Source organism: Macaca nemestrina, chromosome 8 (genome assembly GCF_043159975.1).
Source record: "Macaca nemestrina isolate mMacNem1 chromosome 8, mMacNem.hap1, whole genome shotgun sequence".
Lineage (NCBI taxonomy): Eukaryota > Metazoa > Chordata > Mammalia > Primates > Cercopithecidae > Macaca > Macaca nemestrina.
The window spans coordinates 4,893,417-4,910,356 of NC_092132.1; the positions used below are offsets into that span (position 1 = coordinate 4,893,417).

Consider the following 16,940-nt stretch of genomic DNA (forward strand, 5'->3'; position numbering starts at 1 on the left):
TATTGAGGAAGCAGTTCTTTTTTTTTTTTTTTTTTTTTTTTTTTTTAGACAGAGTCTCACTCTGTTGCCCAGGCTGCAGGGCAGTGACACGTTCTCAGCTCACTGCAACCTCTGCCTCCCAGATTCAAGCAGTTCTCCTGCCTCCCTCCGGAGTAGCTGGGACTACAGGTGTGTGCCACCATGCCCGGCTAATTTTTACATTTTGTTTAGTAGAGACGGGGTTTCACCATGTTGCCCAGGCTGGTCTTGAACTTCTGAGCTCAGACAGTCCACCTGCCTTGGCCTCCCAAAGTGCTAGGATTGTAGGAGTGAGCCACTGTGCCCGGCTGGAGGCAGTTCTTTGACACTTCTAAATGTAAGGCACTATGCTGAGTGGATACAAGGACAAATAAGACAGCCTATCATCAGAGGCTTAAACCTGACTATGGGAGTAATACAAGTTTAAAAGGGGAGAAGAGGGGAAACAAATGTGACTACACGTCAGACACCAGTTAGCCACCCACCTACCTATTTCATTTATGTTGCACTGATGCCACCTGAAGCAGATGGTAACAGGCCCAATTTGCTGAGAGGAAGCATTCTCAGAGGGGTTAAATAATGAGTCCAGCATCACCCAGCTGGTAATGAAACAGCAGGATTCAAACTCAGGTCCTTCAGACTTTAAATAAATGCATGTTCTCTCTCCTAATTATGTTACCTTCCTCTTATACTTGGAAGACTAAAGTAAATCAGTTTCAGAGCCTTTCAGAAAAATTGTCAAAAGAACTTCTCTTGCTTAAGTGCTGCAGATTTATTTCACAGAGCTCTGACTTCCTTGATAGTTAGGTAGCATCAAAGTGTTTTACATCCCAGGGAGATAGGTTTTTCATTTTGCTTTTACATTGACATGGTTGCAAATAATGCACATATGCAAAATAAAACGTAGACACGTCTGAACTTTTAATGAGAACTTCTCAGTTCTCTCTCTTTTTTGTTTTTGAGATGGGGTCTGGCTTGTTGCCCAGGCTGGAGTGCAGTGGCATGATCTTGGCTCACTGCAACCTCTGCCTCCTGGGCTCAAGTGATCCTCCCACCTCAGCCTCCCGAGTAGCTGGGACTACAGGCAGGCACCACCACACCTGGTTAAATTTTTTGTATGTTTTTGTAAAGACAGGGTTTCTCCATGTTGCTCAGGCTGGTCTCGAATTCCTGAGCTCAAGCAATCTGCCTGGGATTACAGGCATGCTGTGTAATCCATGCAGGAATTACAGGTATGAACCACCATGGCTGGCTTCTTGCTCTTTCTTTATGGAGTGATGTTTTAATATTCAAACTTTAACATAAAAAAATTCAGATGGAAGAAATCAACACTAACAATTTGTTTTCAGTTTTTCATTAGGCAAGGTACAGTATCAGTTAATGATCCATAAAGCATCTGAAACTGAGTATAAAATGTTGCATTTCTTTTTTTTTCTTTTTTTCTTTTCTTTTCTTTTTTTTACTTTCTGTTTAGAGCTCTCTTGCATTTTTTATTTTTTTATTTTTTATTTTTTTGAGATGGAGTCTGTCTCTGTTGCCCAGGCTGGAGTGCAGTGGTGCGATCTTGGTTCACTGCAACCTCCGCCTTTGAGGCTGAAGCCATTCTTGTGCGTCCAGCTCTGAGTAGCTGGGATTACAGGTGTGTGCCACGGCACTCAGTTAATTTTTTTTTTTTTTTTTATACGGAGTCTCACTCTTGTTGCCCAGTCTGGAGTGCAGTGGCGCGATCTCGGCTCACTGCAACCTCCACCTCCCACATTCAAGCAATTCTCCTGCCTCAGCCTTCTGAGTAGCTGGGATTACAGGAGTGTGCCACCACGCCTGGCTCATTTTGTATTTTTAGTAGAGATGGGATTTCACCATGTTGGCCAGGTTGCTCTTGAACTCCTGACCTCAGGTGATCCGCCTGCCTCGGCCTCCCAAACTGATGAGATTTCAGACGTGAACCACTGCGCCCGGCTGCTCTTGCATCTTAAGGTTGTCTGCTTTGCCGCTTTAACTCTACCATGTGAGCACCTTTTAGTATTCATATTGTATTTACATCAGGCGTGTAGTAAAAAGGCTCCCCACCCGAAAATATTGCAGTGCAAAATTATGGGCTGTAACCATTATTTAAGTATACAAAGACTTTTTTTTTGAGACAGAATCTCGCTCTGTTGCCCAGGCTGGAGTGCAGTGATGTGCTCTTGGCTCACTGCAAGCTCCGCCTCCTGGGTTCACGCCATTCTCCTGCCTCAGCCTCCCGATTAGCTGGGACTACAGACGCTCGCCACTACGCCCAGCTAATTTTTTGTATTTTTTAGTAGAGACGTGGTTTCACCATGTTAGCCGGAATGGTCTCGATCTCCTGACTTCGTGATCAGCCCGCCTTGGCCTCCCAAAGTGCTGGGATTACAGGCATGAGTCACTGCTCCTGGCCCTTTTTTTTTTTTTTTTTGAGATGGAGTCTCTTTCCATTGCCAGGCCAGAGTGCAGTGGTGCCATCTCAGCTCACTACAAGCTCTGCCTCCCGGGTTCAAGTGATTCTTCTGCCTCAGCCTCCCGAGTAGCTGGAACTACAGGTGCACCCCACCATGCCCAGCTAATTCTTGTATTTTTAGTAGAGACAGGGTTTCACCATGTTGGCCACGATGGCCTCGATCTCTAGACTTTGTGATCCGCCTGCCTCGGCCTCCCATAGTGCTGGGATTACAGGCGTGAGCCGCCTCACCAGGCCCAAGGACTTCTTAAACTATGTAATACCATCCCCGACCTTGCAAAAGACATTCTCTTTATCCAGGTTCCCTTGGATTTTAATTGAAAACTGTTGTTGTTGAGCAGCTTTAGCTTTTCTTTGGATTTGAATATAGGAATTTCTTTGCAGATAAATTGTTTTTTGGACTAGAATACCAAGCTCTTGTTTTCCATAAGCCATATAAATAGTACCAAAATCACAAACATATTAAGCATTTTCTTCTTTTTTTTTTTGGAGACAGAGTCTCACTTTGTCGCCCAGGCTGGAGTGCAGTGGTGCAATCTCAGCTCACTACAAGCTCCACCTCCCGGGTTCACACCATTCTCCTGCCTCAGCCTCCCGAGTAGCTGGGACTACAGGTGCCCACCACCTCGCCCGGCTAATTTTTTGTATGTTTAGTAGAGACGGGGTTTCACCATGTTAGCCAGGATGGTCTTAGCCAGGATGGTCTTAGCCAGGATGGTTTCGATCTCCTGACCTCATGATCCGCCCGCCTCGGCCTCCCAAAGTGCTGGGATTACAGGCGTGAGCCACTGCGCCCGGCCCATTCTCTTCTTTAATCTGATTAAGAGTCATGAAAATAATACAGCCTATATCTCTGATTAAATTTAATTAGTGTTAAGTGCAGAGAGGAAGTGCAGCTTGGGTGCCTTCTGTTACAGTGTTTGAAGCTGTGTAATGGGCGTTTTTTGCAGCTTCCAGAAGGGATGCGTCTCCCTTTTTCAGCCGAGACTGTCAGGTTTTTGCCTATAATTTAATTATTGCTTTTTTTTAAATTTAAAAAAATTTTCTTTTACTTTTTTTTTTTTTTTTTTTTTTGAGACGGAGTCTCGCTCTGTCGCCCAGGCTGGAGTGCAGTGGCGCCATCTCGGCTCACTGCAAGCTCCGCCTCCCGGGTTCACGCCATTCTCCTGCCTCAGCCTCCCGAGTAGCTGGGACTACAGGCGCCCACAACCACGCCCGGCCAATTTTTTGTATTTTTAGTAGAGACGGGGTTTCACCGTGGTCTCGATCTCCTGACCTTGTGATCCGCCCGCCTCGGCCTCCCAAAGTGCTGGGATTACAGGCGTGAGCCACCGCGCCCGGCCTCTTTTACTTTTTAAAAAAATTATACTTTAAGTAAGTTCTGGGATACATGTGCAGAATGTGCAGGTTTGTTATATAGGTATACATAATTCTTGCTTTTAGAGCAGTATGGATTAGGGGATTATCCGATTCTTATTGATTTTTCTGTCAATTCTTAATTCCAATTTCTTTTTTTTTTTTTTGAGGTGGAGTTTCACTCTTGTTGCCCAGGCCGGAGTGCCATGGTGCGATCTTGGCTCACCACAACCTCTGCCTCCCGGGTTCAAGTGATTCTCCTGCCTCAGCCTCCTGAGTAGCTGGGATTACAGGCATGCTCCACCACGCCCAGCTAGTTTTGTATCTTTAGTAGAGGGGGGTTTCTCCCTGTTGGTCTCGAACTCCCGACCTCAGGTGATCCACACACCTCGGCCTCCCAAAGTGCTGGGATTACAGGCGTGAGCCATTGCTCCTGGCCTCTTTTTTTTTTTTTTTTGAAACAGAGTCTTGCTCTGTCACCCAGCTGGAGCACAGTGGCGCAGTCGTAGCTCACTGCAGCTCCAAACTCATGGGCTCAAGGGATCCTCCTGCCTCAGCCTCCTGAGTAGCTGGGACTGCAGGCCTGGCTAATTTTTAAAATTCTTATACAGACAGGGTCTTCCTGTGTTGCTTAGGCTGGTCTTTGACTCCTGACCTCCAGGGATCCTCCCATGGCAGTCTCTCGAGTCCCTGGGAATACAGGCATGAGCCACCACCTGGGATTACAGGCATGAGCCATACCTGGCTCATTTTGTTTTTATACAATTTAAAATATTTGTATGGTTTTATTGTATCATGACTTTCATATGAAAAACTATAAGAGTATTTGTATGACTTCTTTTTGTAGAAGTCCTGTCTTCGAAACAAATTGTTTATCATAATGTTTGCACTTTTAAAAACAAGTTATTTATTTAATTTAGAAGATGCTACTAGAAAAATATTTTTGAAATTTTGTGGGTTATATTCTGCTATAGCAGGTGTACACTTTTGTGAAGTTCATGTGAAGATGTAATAATGTACTCCTTTCTTATTCTTAAGAGACAGGATCTTGGTCTGTTGCCCAGATTAGAGAGCAGTGGCAAAATCATGGCTCACTGCAGTCTCGAATTCCAGGTCTCAAGTGATCTTCCTGCCTCTACCTCCTGAGTAGCTGGGACTACAGGTGGGAGCCACCATACCCAGCTAATTAAAAAAATTTTTTTGTAGGCTGGGCACAGTGGCTGACGCCTATAAATATAGCACTTTGGGAGCCAAGGCAGGTGGATTGCTTGGGCCCAGGAGTTCCAGACCAACCTGGGCAACATGGCGAGACCCCGTCTCTACGAAAAATATAAATATTAGCTGAGCAAGGGGTTGTGCGCCTGTAGTCCCAGTTACTGGGGAGGCTGAGGTGGGAGGATCACCTGAACCTTTGTAGAGACGTGGTCTTGCTCTGTTGCCCAGCTGTCTCGAAGTCCCAGCCTTAAGTGATCCTCCTGCCTTGGCCTCCCAAAGTGGTATTACAGGTGTGAGCCACCATGCCTGGCCTAATTTACTTCTTTAGGATGTTCTAAAGCAAAGCTTTTTCTGATTGGTTAAGAGTAAAGTTTTGTTGTTGCTTTTAAGTCTAATTTAAAATGTATTAAACTAATATGCAGTAGTATTTGTAAACTTTTTCATATATTAAGAGTTGACAGTTATGTTACCGGTGGAGGAAAATGTCCATTTGGATACTGAATTTTTTTCCCATTTGGAACAGGATAACCTACCAAGGAAGTGAGCAAAACACTGTCTACCTTTGAGAGTAAGAGCTGGCTGGGCACGGTGACTCATGCCTGTAATCCCAGCTCTTTGGGAGACTGAGGCAAGAGGATCACTTGAGCCCAGGAGTTCAAGACCAGCTTGAGCAACATAAGGAGACCCTATCTCTCCAAAAAAATAAAAACAGATTAGCCAGGTGTTGTGGTGCACACCTGTGGCCCCAGTTACTGGGGAGGCTGAGGTGGGGAGGATCTCTTGCGCCCAGGAGTTGGAGGTTGCAGTGAGCTGTGATTGTGCCACTGGGCTCCAGCCTGGGCAGCAGAACAAGACCTTGTCTCAAAACAACAACAACAACAACAACAACAACAACAAAAAAAACAGTAACAATGTTCTAGAAACACATTAAGGACACTTAACCCAAAGTGCAGAGGTTGGAGTCAGGGAAGGCTTCCTTGAGAAACTGGTCATTGAGATGAGCCTAAAAGAGAGTTGAAGTTGTGAGGCAGACGGAGCCTGAGGTCGGGGGCCTTCAGCATTGCAGCAAGGTTGCCTGTGGAGTGCAAGGGCACAGTGGTAGGAGGGGAGGTCAGAGCTGTGGGAGGGCCTGGCTGTGGACTGCATGCCTCTCCCTACGACTGAATTGAGCATCCTGTGAAAGGTTTGCAGTGCAGGAGGAACACAGACCAATTTGTGCTTTGGGAAGGACACTCTGGCTGTGTGTGTATAGCAGCAATGAAGGGAAGGGGGTGCAGAGTGGGGAGTCGAGACTAGGCGGAGGCTGCTGAGGTGACTGCTGTTGGGATGGGAGGAGCAGCTCAGATGCTTTCTTTTCTTTTTTTTTTTTTGTTTTTTTTTTGAGACGGGGTCTCACCCCGTCCCCCAGGCTGGAGTGCAGTGGCGTGATCTCGGCTCATTGCAACCTCTGCCTCCTGAGTTCAAGTGATTCTCCTGCCTCAGCCTCCTGAGTAGCTGGGATTACAGGCACCCGCCATCACGCCCAGCTAATTTTTTGTATTTTTAGTAGAGACAGGGTTTCACCATGTTAGCCAGGATGGTCTCCATCTCCTGACCTCGTGATCCGCCCGCCTTGGCCTCCCAAAGTGCTGGGATTTCAGATGTGAGCCACTGTGCCCTGCCAGATGCTGTATTTTCTTATGGTGAGGGTCTGTTAGCAGGGGCCATCCTGACACTGCCTTGTGGCCAGGAAGGAGACAAACGAAGGCTGGCATTTCTCCTTCTTTCTGCATCTGCCTTACATCATGATCTTTATTCCAAACATATATAGAATGGAAAAGCTAAATTCCAGAGTAACAAAGAGTTTGTAACTCGTTAGAGTTAGACATGATAGGATTTAACATTATATTGAGATGTGTCAGTAACATTCATTTACTTAAAAAACGTCACATCCTCTGGATTTCCAAAGGAGTTTCATTCTTGATAAGACTGCTTTCTCGATGAGGGAAAGTTTAATCCAGCTGCAGTTTTTCTTTTAAAAAAAAAATCATCTGTCTTAAGAAATATAACATTTAAAGATTAGAAGTATTTAAAAATGATAAAAGGAATATTTTGGTACAGTTGCTTTGGCTTCTGAGTTGATAGGGACTCAGAAGCCTTTGCATTATTTAATAGCATATCATTGCCAGTGTTTAAAGAGCTGTTAGTGGGCACCCCAGGCCCTGCCCTCTGAACGCTTTCCTAAAGCTTGCCCTGAAATAATGAGGATAAACGTCTTATTTGCTAAAGCCAAATGGTTGGCTAATAAGACGCAGCCTAGCTCTTTTTATAAAATAATAATAAGTTTGATGTTAAGAAGTGGAAGATAGTTGATTTTTTTTAAAAAGCTGAAACATAGAGTTCTTTATGCTAATGTCACAACTGAAAAATCTAAAAAGAAAAATCCAGCTCTAACATTGCCTACGTGAAATACATGGTAGAAGTCCTTATGTACCTATCACCTTTAAAAAAATTGCTTAGAGTACATTTTTGAAGTCAAGACCACTCCGGCTCACATAACTGGCAATGATTATTGCTGACTTAAAATTATAGAGCCTACAGTTGCCTTCTTAGCATTTTTAGTAGTGAGAGAACTGAATAGTGCTTAGTCAGAGTGCTTTCTGGGTGGGAGTTGTATAGTGATGAAGATACATTTTCATTTATTTTCTAGACATTACAAGAAGCGGTGCCAAGGCCGCATGCGGAAGCACGTGGGGGACCTGTGCCTGCAGGCGGGGATGCTGCAGGACTCCCTGGTACATTACCACATGTCAGTGGAGCTGCTGCGTTCTGTGAATGACTTTCTGTGGCTTGGAGGTAAGATGAGCTGATGAAGATGATCTGATATGTAATTGTTTCAACTGTTATTTAAAATGAGAGGCTGGGCTTGGTGGCTCACGCCTGTGATCCCCACACTTTGGGAGGCTGAGGCGGGTGGAACATGAGGTCAAGAGATTGAGACCATCCTGGCCAACATGGTGAAACTCCGTCTCTACTAAAAAATTAGCTGGGTGTGGTGGTGGCACCTATAATCCCAGCTACTCGGGCGGCTGAGGCAGCAGAATTGCTTGAACGAGGAGGCAGAGGTTGCAGTGAGCCGAGGTTGTACCATTGCACTCCAGCCTGGCAACAGAGCGAGACTCCGTCTCAAAATAAATAAATAAATAAAAAAAAGAAATGAGAGGAAATGGAAAAAGAAAGTCCCCAAAAAGGAGGGATGAGGGAGGAAAAGCAGCCAGCCTGTGGTGGTTGCCATGACCAGGCAACCTGGGGTGCTTCCCTGCCGTATCTGCTGCCCTCCTCCCGCCGTGCCATGTGTCCTCTGAAGGAGGCCCTGTCCACGCTTTCCCTTTTTCTCTGTTCTTAGTTTAACTTGCCCTCTGCTTTGGATGCCATTCCCCGTGATCTTCACCTCTTAGACTCATCCCTCAAAACTTCCTCCATGTGTCACATGATGAATGGATAAACGAAATGTGGTATGGGCATACTGCGGAATATTATTCTGCCATGAAAAGGAGTGAAATTGTGATACCACTGCAGCACGGATGAACCTTGACGACTTTGTGCTAAGTGAGAGAAGCCAGACATGAAAAAGGCCACAGATTTTATGGTTCTATTTATATGAAGTGGCTAGAACAGGCAAATCTATAGAAGCAGAAAGTAGACGACTATTTCTAGGGGCTGGGAAGAGGGGGAATGGGAAGTGACTGTTAACGGGCATAAGGTTTCTTTTTGGGGTGATGAAATGTTCCAGAGTCAGATAGTGGTGATGGTTGCACAGTTGTGAATGTACTAAAAACTGCTGACTTGTACACTTCAAGTGGGTGAATTATATGGTGTGTGAACTCTATGTCAATCTTAAAAATTAAAAGAAAGGCAAGAAGAAATCCTACTTCAAAGCACAGCCATCTCCGATCCCCCACAGCAGTCGGCAGAGCAGGTGCTCTACCTGAGATGTTGCCGACACTTTGTGCCGGAATTGGATGTCTGTGTGTGGTCTTCCCTTTGGGGACTGCGCCTCCTGGGGGTGGTCCTGGGAGGATGGACTGGCTGTGTCCATTGCCTGACATGTTGCAGATGCTCCCTAAATGCTTGTTAAAAGAACAATGTGTGAGTAAGGACTAAAGCAGGGTTCTTTCGTTGAAGTTGACAGTTTAACAAGGACGCCTGTCAACCACTTAATGATAATACAAGTCAGAATGAAGTAATGATGTGAGTTCTGTAACAGAAGTTTAATGAGGTGCTGTAGAACATATTAAATACAACAAATTCTTTCTTTCTTGGGGACAGAGTCTTGCTCTGTTGCCTAGGCTGGAGTGCAGTGGCATGATCTTGGCTCACTGCAATCTCCGTCTCCTGGGTTCAAGTGATTCTCCTGCGTCAACCTTCTGAGTAGCTGGGACTACAGGCATGCACTACCACACCTGGCTAATTTTTGTATTTTTAGTAGAGATGGGGTTTTGCTATGTTGGCCGGGCTGCTCTTGAACTCTTGACCTCAGGTGATCTGCCTGCCTTGGCCTCCCAAAGTGCTGGGATTACAGGCATGAACCACTGTGTCCAGCCAAATATAAGAAATACTTCAAATGGCCAGGCACAGTGGCTCATGCCTGTAATCCCAACACTTCTACAAAAAATAAAAAATAAAAAAACCTTACTTCACCTCACTTCTACAAAACAAAATTAAAAAACATTAGCTGGGTGGAGACCAGCCTGAGCAACATAGGGAGTCCTCACTTTTACAAAAATAAATAAATAAATAAACTAATTAAAAAACATTAGCTGGGCTTGGTGGTCGGTGCCTGTAATCCCAGCTACTTGTGAGGCTGAGGCAGGAGGATCGCTTGGGCTCAGGAGGTCAAGGCTGCAGTGAGCCATGATCGCACCACTGCACTCCATCCTGAGCAAGAGTGAGACTTTGTCTCTTAAGAAAAAACAAAAACAAAACTTAAAATGGACTTAAATTTAGTTTTTTAAATAGGCTAGAGAAATAAAAGTGGGGAAAGAAAGGGAGTGAGCATTAGGGATGGAAAAGAAAAGAGAAGCAGATAAAGGATTAAGCAGGCTGAGAAAGACATAGTTTTACTTGGTTTTCTTGAAAGAGCGCTGCCTCCCTAAGTACTCCTTATTATATCGATTGGAGAATCTATGCGTCTCCCAGTGGGCTCTGAGACTAGTGCTTCTCCAGAAAGACTGGTACCGCTCATATGCCTTCCCCATGCGGCACTGGACTGGATCAGGAGGACTCCTTAAGGGCACACGGAGAAGGACGGTGCTGTGTGCCATGGGTCTCTTCCATGCTCAGCCCCTCAGAAGTGGACAGGGGAGTTGTCCAGAAGCTACTTATGCCTGACATCACAGCAGACTGAATGTAGAAGCCGATAGAAGATCCAGCTAACTTGTATTAACTCTGACATTAAATAAATATATGAACATGTCAAACAATGCCATTCCTCCAGTATTTTATTTTTGTTTTGGAACACAATTATCTTTCATAAAAATGTTAACACATGACAAGCTTATTATTTTATTTTTTATTTTTATTTTTATTTTTTTGAGACAGAGTCTCACTCTGTTGCCCAGGCTGGAGTGTGATGGCGTGATCTCAGCTCACTGCAACTTCCATTTCCCAGGTTCAAGAGATTCTCTTGCCTCAGCCTCCCGAGTAGCTGGGGCTACAGGTGTGTGCTATCATGCCCAGCCAATTTTTGTATTTTTAGTAGAGTTGGGGTTTCACCATGTTGGCCAGGCTGGTCTTAAACTCCTGACCTCAAGTGATCCACCCACCTTGGCCTCCCAAAGTGCTGGGATTACTGGCATGAGCCACCATGCCTGGCCTATTTTAAAAGAAATTAATACATAAATACTTAAATCCTTTTCTCAGTTTTATTTTCCAACATGGTAAATATCTACAGGTGTAACCCATATCACAAAAAAAGCTCTTTGTGATCCTCATTTTTAAGAGCATCAAGGAGTTTTTAGAGCAAAAGTTTAAGGGCCACTGAATTAATGGATAAAGTTGATAGAGATGAATACTGCGGCACACCTTATAAGGCATGTGGCATAGCTGGAGATTGTTAGGTTGTCACGCCGTGAGAGAAGAACGGGCTGCGTAGGGAGTTGATATGGCTGTTTTTGAGGAAGAGGGAGGTCTATAGCCCCAAAAGGAGCAGATGCCTAGGGGGCGCGTGGTCTGGAAAGGCATTCTGGTCTTGCTTTGGTGCTATTACTGTGAAATATTTTCAGTCCAGAGCACTTTCCGTTATACATCTCTGTAGCTCCAGAACCTGGCGCAGTCTGCCGCACAGTCTGTGTAGGAATGCCGGCCATGCGAATGGATGAACACACCGCACAGTCTGTGTAGGAATGCCGGCCATGTGAATGGATTAACACAGAGGCTGGCCTGTTTCACGTGTGCTCTCAGCCCTGCAGGGAAGCCTCGAGTGTAGTGAGAGTGTTCTGTGTTGCCTGCCTGGACATGGGCACGGGAAAGACAGGTGGCAAGTTCCCATTTGCAAAAAACTGGTGATCTTTAGGTTTGAACTCTGTTTTGGGAGAAAAATTGGCTTTTCCAAATAATCCACCTGTTTAAATCATTCTTAGCCCCTGCAGTTTGAGCTAATGATGGGTCACTGACTTGCCTAATGATGCTGGTTTTTGTTTTCTTAATGCCCAGCTGCCCTGGAAGGATTGTGTTCGGCTTCTGTCATCTATCACTATCCTGGTGGAACCGGTGGGAAGAGTGGAGCTCGGAGGTTCCAGGGCAGCGCACTTCCTGCTGAAGCAGCCAACAGACACCGGCCAGGTGAGCTCTGCCCTTTTCCGGCCTCTGCTCACTTGCAGTCTTTAAATAAAGCAGACTCATTGGCTACTTTTTTCTTTGAGTTAGGACTAATATTTAAATAAACTGTAAAATCTGTTGAGTCAGAAATCTTTTTTTTATTTTATTTTATTTTCTATTTTTTTTTTGAGACGGAGTCTCGCACTGTCACTCGAGCTGGAGTGCAGTGGCGCGATCTCGGCTCACTGCAACCTCCGCCTCCTAGGTTCAAGTGATTCTCCTCCCTCAGTCTCCCGAGTAGCTGGGATTACAGGTGCCCACCACCATGCCCGGCTAATTTTTTGTATTTCTAGTAGAGACGGGGTTTCACTATGTTGGCCAAGCTGGTCTCGACTGCTTGACCTCATGATCCACCCGCCTCGGCCTCCCAAAGTGTTGGGATTACAGGCATGAGATACCGTGCCCTGCCCAGAAATCTTGTATGAGACATTTTGTTCTGATTTTATTGAATATTTTCAATCTTATTGAATACACTAATGGGTTAGAATGATTAATTTCTGGAATAATTGTGTAAAATTTCCTGGTATAACAGACTGGAGGTTCTGTGCCTAAGTCTTTTTATAATTTTATGTATTAGGAGAAGCTAGTCCCAGAGGTCAATTTTAACGCTGATTCAGGGCCTGGGAGCAGTTTCTTATTTATTTATTTTTTTTGAGAGGGAGTCTTGCTCTGTTGCCTAGGCTGGAGTGCAGTGGCGCAATCTCGGCTCACTGCAAGCTCCGCCTCCCGGGTTCACATCATTCTCCTGCCTCAGCCTCCCTAGTAGCTGGGACTACAGGTACCTGCCACCGGGCCCGGCTAATTTTTTGTATATTTAGTAGAGATGGGGTTTCACTGTGGTCTCGATCTCCTGACCTTGTGATCTGCCCACCTCGGCCTCCCAGAGTGCTGGGATTACAGGTGTGAGCCGCCGTGCCTGGCCGCAGTTTCTTATTTTATTGGCTGGTGACGTTCTCTCAATGAGTCGTTTGATTTGCTTATGCTTGGTAGAACCAATGAAGAGTGAAAAAACTTCTTGGGCAGAGCAGACCCATGAATGCTGAATGAACGTGAATGTTTTGGTCCTTGATGAATGAACCTGCCTTTAATAGCTCAGGATTAAGTCGTCATGTTGCATAGGTCACATAGATCATACCAAATAATGCAGAGCTCCAGGCCATACACAAAAATGCTAGGAATTTTTTTTTTTTTTTTTGTCCGTGAGATTTTTGTACATTTTTCCCTCCAGACAAAAAAAGGTAGTTAATGTGTATTGGATGGGGAATGTCTTGCATTTCTTTTTCCATGAATTGTATTATCCCGTATCAGCAGCAGAGAATGCAGAGGCTGACTTGATGAGCTACTGACTGTAGCGACACCGTCTGAAGCCACATGCCCTCTTTGTAGATTTGCTTAGATGAACTATAATGATTCTTGAAAACAATTTTATTATTCTGTCGTGGGACGTTCCTCTTGGTAGCATCTCAGTTATTGAAGAGGAAAGTGAGGCAGGCTGAGGGTGCTGTCGAAAGTCTGAAGGTTTAAACAGGCAGGTCCCTGCTGCTTGCGTCCTGTACTGTGACCTGACTTGGATGCACCCCATTAGTGTCCACCACCTGTGTTTACTCCTCATGGTTATAATTGCTGTCTCTGGTATGAGATGGCAGTGGTTTAAGTTTCACTGTTTTCTTTAGTCGGCAACCAAGTGCTAAAATCTCCAACACATCCAGAAAGGTGAAAGCAGGTTTAATTTTCTCTTTAAAAGAAAGTTTTCTGGGTTGGGTACGGGCTCACGCCTGTAATCCCAGCACTTTGGGAGGCTGAGAAGGGCAGATCGCTTGAGGTCAGGAGTTTAAGACAAGCCTGGCCAACATGGTAAAACCCCATGTCTACTAAAAATGCAAAAATTAGCTGGCCGTGGTGGAGCATGCCTGTAATCCCAGCTACTTGGGAGGCTGAGGCAAGAGAATTGCTTGAAACTGGGAGGGCGTCAGCTGGAATCATGCCATTGCACTCCAGCCTGGCCTAGGTGACAGAATGAAACTTTGTCTCAAAAAAAAAAAAAAGGCTGGGCGCGGTGGCTCAAGCCTGTAATCCCAGCACTTTGGGAGGCCGAGACGGGCGGATCACGAGGTCAGGATGATCATGAGACCATCCTGGCTAACACGGTGAAACCCCGTCTCTACTAAAAATACAAAAAAAAACCTAGCTGGGCGTAGTGGCGGGCGCCTGTAGTGCCAGCTACTCAGGAGGCTGAGGCAGGAGAATGGTGTAAACCTGTGAGGCGGAGCTTGTGAGCTGAGATCCGGCCACTGCACTCCAGCCTGGGCGACAGAGCAAGACTCCGTCTCAAAAAAAAAAAAAAAAAAAAAAAAAAAAAAGTCTCTGTTCTCTCTAGGAGCGCCTTTCTTTTTTTTTGAGATGGAGTTTTGCTCTGTTGCCCAGGCTGGGGTGCAATGGTGTGATCTTGGCTCACCGCAACCTCTGCCTCCTGGATTCAAGCAATTCTCCTGCCACCCGAGTAGCTGGGATTACAGGCGCCCGCTACCATGCCCAGCTAAGTTTTGTAGTTTTAGTAGAGATGGGGTTTCACCATGTTGGCCAGGCTGGTCTCAAACTCCTAAGCTCAGGTATCCACCTGTCTCAGCCTCCCAAAGTACTAGGATTTCAGGTGAGAGCCACCGCACCCGGCTTAGGAGTGCCTTTCACTGGAGGTGGTTAGGTGTTTTTTTTGGCTTTTTATTTTTTTAAACTGTGGTTTGAAGAGCTGTAAATGTGTTGAAACTGTTTCACCGATGTGATGAGTAAGACCAGAAACTTTTTAGGGCCACATTTTATTTCTTCCGTTTCCTAATTATGGGCAAATAAAATTTAAAGACATTGAAACACTGCTTTGTCTGTAGTAGAGAAATGTCTTCATTTAGATTTGCATAGAGTAAAAAACTTGGGAACTTTTTTCTGTTGAAGACATTCTGTGGGGAAGAATATCTGGTGACAATGACACTTAGATGACAGGAGAAAGGGCAATGGGGCTGTCATTTAGAAACTTGGTAGGTTGGGCATGGTGGCTTATGCCTGTAATCCCAGCACTATGGGAGGCAGTGTGGGGAGGATCACTTGAGGTCAGGAGTCTGAGACCAGTCCAGCCAACATGGTGAAACCCTGTCTGTACTAAAAATACAAAAATTAGCTAGGCGTGGTGGCTCATGCCTGCAATCCCAGCTATTTAGGAGGCTGAAGCAAGAGTTGCTTGAACCCATGAGGTGGAGGTTGCAGTGAGCTGAGGTCGCACCAGTGCACTCCAGCCTGGGCAATGAGTGAGATTCTGTCTTAAAAACAGAAACTTCGTAGGTTGGGCACCATGGCTCATGCCTATAATCCCACATTTTGGGAGGCCGAGCGGGGAGGATCACTTGAACCCCGGGCGTTCTACACCAGCCTGGGCAACATAGGGAGACCTTGTCTATATAAGAAATTTAAAAAAATTAGCTGGGAGTGGTGGCATGCACCTGTGGTCTCACTTAGGAGGCTGAGGTGGGAGGACTGCTTGAGCCCAGGAGGTTGAAATTGTAGTGCGCTGTGATTGCACCACTACATTCCAGCCTAGGTGACAAAGCGAGACCCTGTGTCAAAAAAAAAAAAAAAAAAATTATAAAGCTTGGCAATTATTTGACTACCTTCGAGGCAATACAGCATCCAGATCTGTTAATGGGCATGATCTCAGGAACAGATATGCCATCTCATCTTGGACATTAATCTCAAGATTAGTCAGTTTGTAGTGGCAGCCTCATCTCACATCAGGAATTAATGGCCTCTGTTGTTTGAGATGAAGACCAACCTGATGATTTAACATCCTCCCTTGTATTTCATGGAATGAATATCTTAGGTCCCAGTTTCAGCAGCAAAACAGCAAAAATACAGATGTCAGTCAATATCAGTGTAACCTGCAGCAAGTTGTTTAGTCTCTTTGTGCCTCAGTTTTCTTTCTTTCCTTCTTTTTTTTTTTTTTGAGATGAAGTTTCACTCTTGCTGCCCAGGCTGGAGTGCAACGGTGCAATCTTGGCTCACTACAACCTCCGCCTCGTGGGTTCAAGCGATTCTCCTCCCTCAGCCTCTGAGTAGCTGGGATTAAGGCGCCCGCTACCACGCTCAGCTAATTTTTTGTATTTTTAGTAGAGGTAGGGTTTCACCATGTTGTCCAGGCTGGTCTCGAACTCCTGACCTCAGTTGATCCATGCGTTGGCCTTCCAAAGTGCTGAGATTACAGGCGTGAGCCACCACGCCCAGCCTAGTTTTCTTTTTTTTCTTTTCTTTTTTGAGATGGGGCCTTGCTCTGTTGCTTAGCCTGGAGTGCAGTGGTGCGATCTTGGCTTACTGCAACCCCTGCCTCCCAAGTTCAAGCAATTCTCGTGTTTGAGCCTCCCGAGCAGCTGGGACAACAGGTGTGTACCACCGTGCCTGGCTAATTTTTTGTATTTTAGTAGAGACAGAGTTTCATCATGTTGCCCAGGCTGGTGTTGAACTCCTGAGCTCAGGCAACTGGTCTACCTCGACCTCCGAAAGTGCTAGGATTATAGGCATGAGCCACTGCGCCCAACGCTATGCCTCGGTTTTCTTGTCTGTAAAATGGGGAAGATGACAGTAGTCCCTACCTCATACGGTTGTTGTGAAGGTTGACTGAGTTACACATATGAAGGTCCTAGAACCCTCCTCACCAAGCACTTGGTAATGTTAGCAGCTATTGTTATTATTATTATTATTTCTTGAGACAGGGTCTGTGTTGCTCAGGCTGGAGGCAGTGGTGCACTCACTGTACTCACTTACTCACTGCAGCCTCCACCTCCTGGGCTCAAGGGATCCTCCCATCTCAGCCTTCTAAGCAGTTGGGACTACAGGTGCATGCCACCATGCCTGGCTAAATTTTTTTGTATTTTTTGTGGAGGTTTTGCCATGTTGCCTAGGCTGTCTCAAGCTCCTGGGCTCAAGTGCTCGGTCCACCTTGGTCTCTCAACGTGCTGGGATTACAGGTGTGAGC

General features: G+C 45.6%; 1 protein-coding gene across 5 annotated transcripts in view; it reads left to right on the plus strand.

The window, feature by feature from the left end:
- Window positions 1–16,940, plus strand: part of LOC105488384 (trafficking protein particle complex subunit 9) — a 724,351-nt gene that overhangs the window by 14,180 nt on the left and 693,231 nt on the right. For all 5 annotated transcript variants that reach the window (XM_071067768.1, XM_071067767.1, XM_071067769.1 and 2 more), the window contains 2 exons: window positions 7,758–7,903; window positions 11,762–11,890. In XM_071067768.1, the coding sequence (XP_070923869.1) occupies window positions 7,758–7,903; window positions 11,762–11,890 (275 nt within the window). The remainder of the gene's footprint in view (window positions 1–7,757; window positions 7,904–11,761; window positions 11,891–16,940) is intronic.